The sequence below is a fragment of the Octopus bimaculoides genome, chromosome 22, assembly GCF_001194135.2.
Source record: "Octopus bimaculoides isolate UCB-OBI-ISO-001 chromosome 22, ASM119413v2, whole genome shotgun sequence".
Taxonomy (NCBI): domain Eukaryota; kingdom Metazoa; phylum Mollusca; class Cephalopoda; order Octopoda; family Octopodidae; genus Octopus; species Octopus bimaculoides.
Window position 1 is genome coordinate 12,220,394 of NC_069002.1, and position 1,135 is coordinate 12,221,528.

Below are 1,135 nucleotides of genomic sequence, written 5' to 3' on the forward strand. Positions count from 1 at the left end.
ATATTATTATAATAATTATCATTATTATTATTATTATTATTATTATTATTATTATTATTATTATTATTATTATTATGAATTTATTTACTTTATGTTGGTCTATTTCGAGTCAGTTCGAAGGTCACCTTTGCTAGTGGTGATAAATCATAGTGGAAGGCCCCGTGGTATAAAATCCAAATGGCGGGAACAGAGTTTGAGGAAGAAGCTGTGGTCTTGTTGTCTGATTGCCATAAAGGGCCGCCGCAGCTGGGAACGTAATACTCAAAGCTGGCGGAAGCATAGGCTTGGCAGCCATTTTCAGTTTTTCAATCTCAGCTTCGTGTAACCTTTTGGCCTTGGCTCGACGATTTTGAAACCAAATTTTCACTTGAGTTTCCGTGAGATTCAAAGAGGCTGAAAATTCTGCACGTTCGGCAATTGATAAATACTGTTTAGTTCTAAATTTTCGCTCGAGTGCAAGCAACTGTGAGGTTGTGAAGGGAGTTCTGGGTTTGCGGTTCGTCTTGTGCTTCCGAAGCGTACATTTCTGTGCTGAAAGACGAGGCGGACTACCGACTCCTGAAACGACAAAGAAGAAGCAAGCTAGATTATAACAGTATAAAAGACATGATGTGAGTATGATTATAAATACGATAATACGTGCATATTGTGGAGGTAATCAATTAAAATTCAAGGCGAAAATGATTAAATTTTGTGTGTTTACAGTTGTTTTATAATACACATTCAGTTACAACATTGATTACGCATTGTATACATTTCACAAGTCCTAAATACATATATGTATATATAAATATATATGAACACAAGCAATTGTATAATCATCTAGCGACGCACCGAACAGGAGTACTCTTCAAAATATATTCTGGATATTACAAAATCGTCTCTAGCGTATAAGGCAAAATCAACCCATTGTACAAGAGATATTAGTATAGTGGCAAAAAATTCTTTTGGAAACAAAATATCCTTTTAAAAATCTCAGAAATGCCCATTCTAAAATCCTAAAAACAAAACAACAATAATAAAAAAGCCGTAATGAGTATTTCATTAGAATTCCGAAACTATACAATTAGGAAATGTATACAGCAGTGCTGCTCAGCCTCTGTGTGTGTGTGTGTGTGTGTGTGTGTGTGTGTGT

The 1,135-nt window shown here is 35.2% G+C and overlaps 1 protein-coding gene across 1 annotated transcript in view; it reads right to left on the reverse strand.

Annotated features, from left to right (window-relative positions):
* Window positions 1–6: 6 nt before the first annotated feature.
* Window positions 7–1,135, reverse strand: part of LOC106871140 (probable cyclin-dependent serine/threonine-protein kinase DDB_G0292550) — a 149,180-nt gene continuing 148,051 nt past the window's right edge. Inside the window, exon 2 of the mRNA XM_014917492.2 lies at window positions 7–558. Coding sequence (XP_014772978.2) covers window positions 131–558 — 428 coding nt within the window. The 3' untranslated portion in view covers window positions 7–130. The remainder of the gene's footprint in view (window positions 559–1,135) is intronic.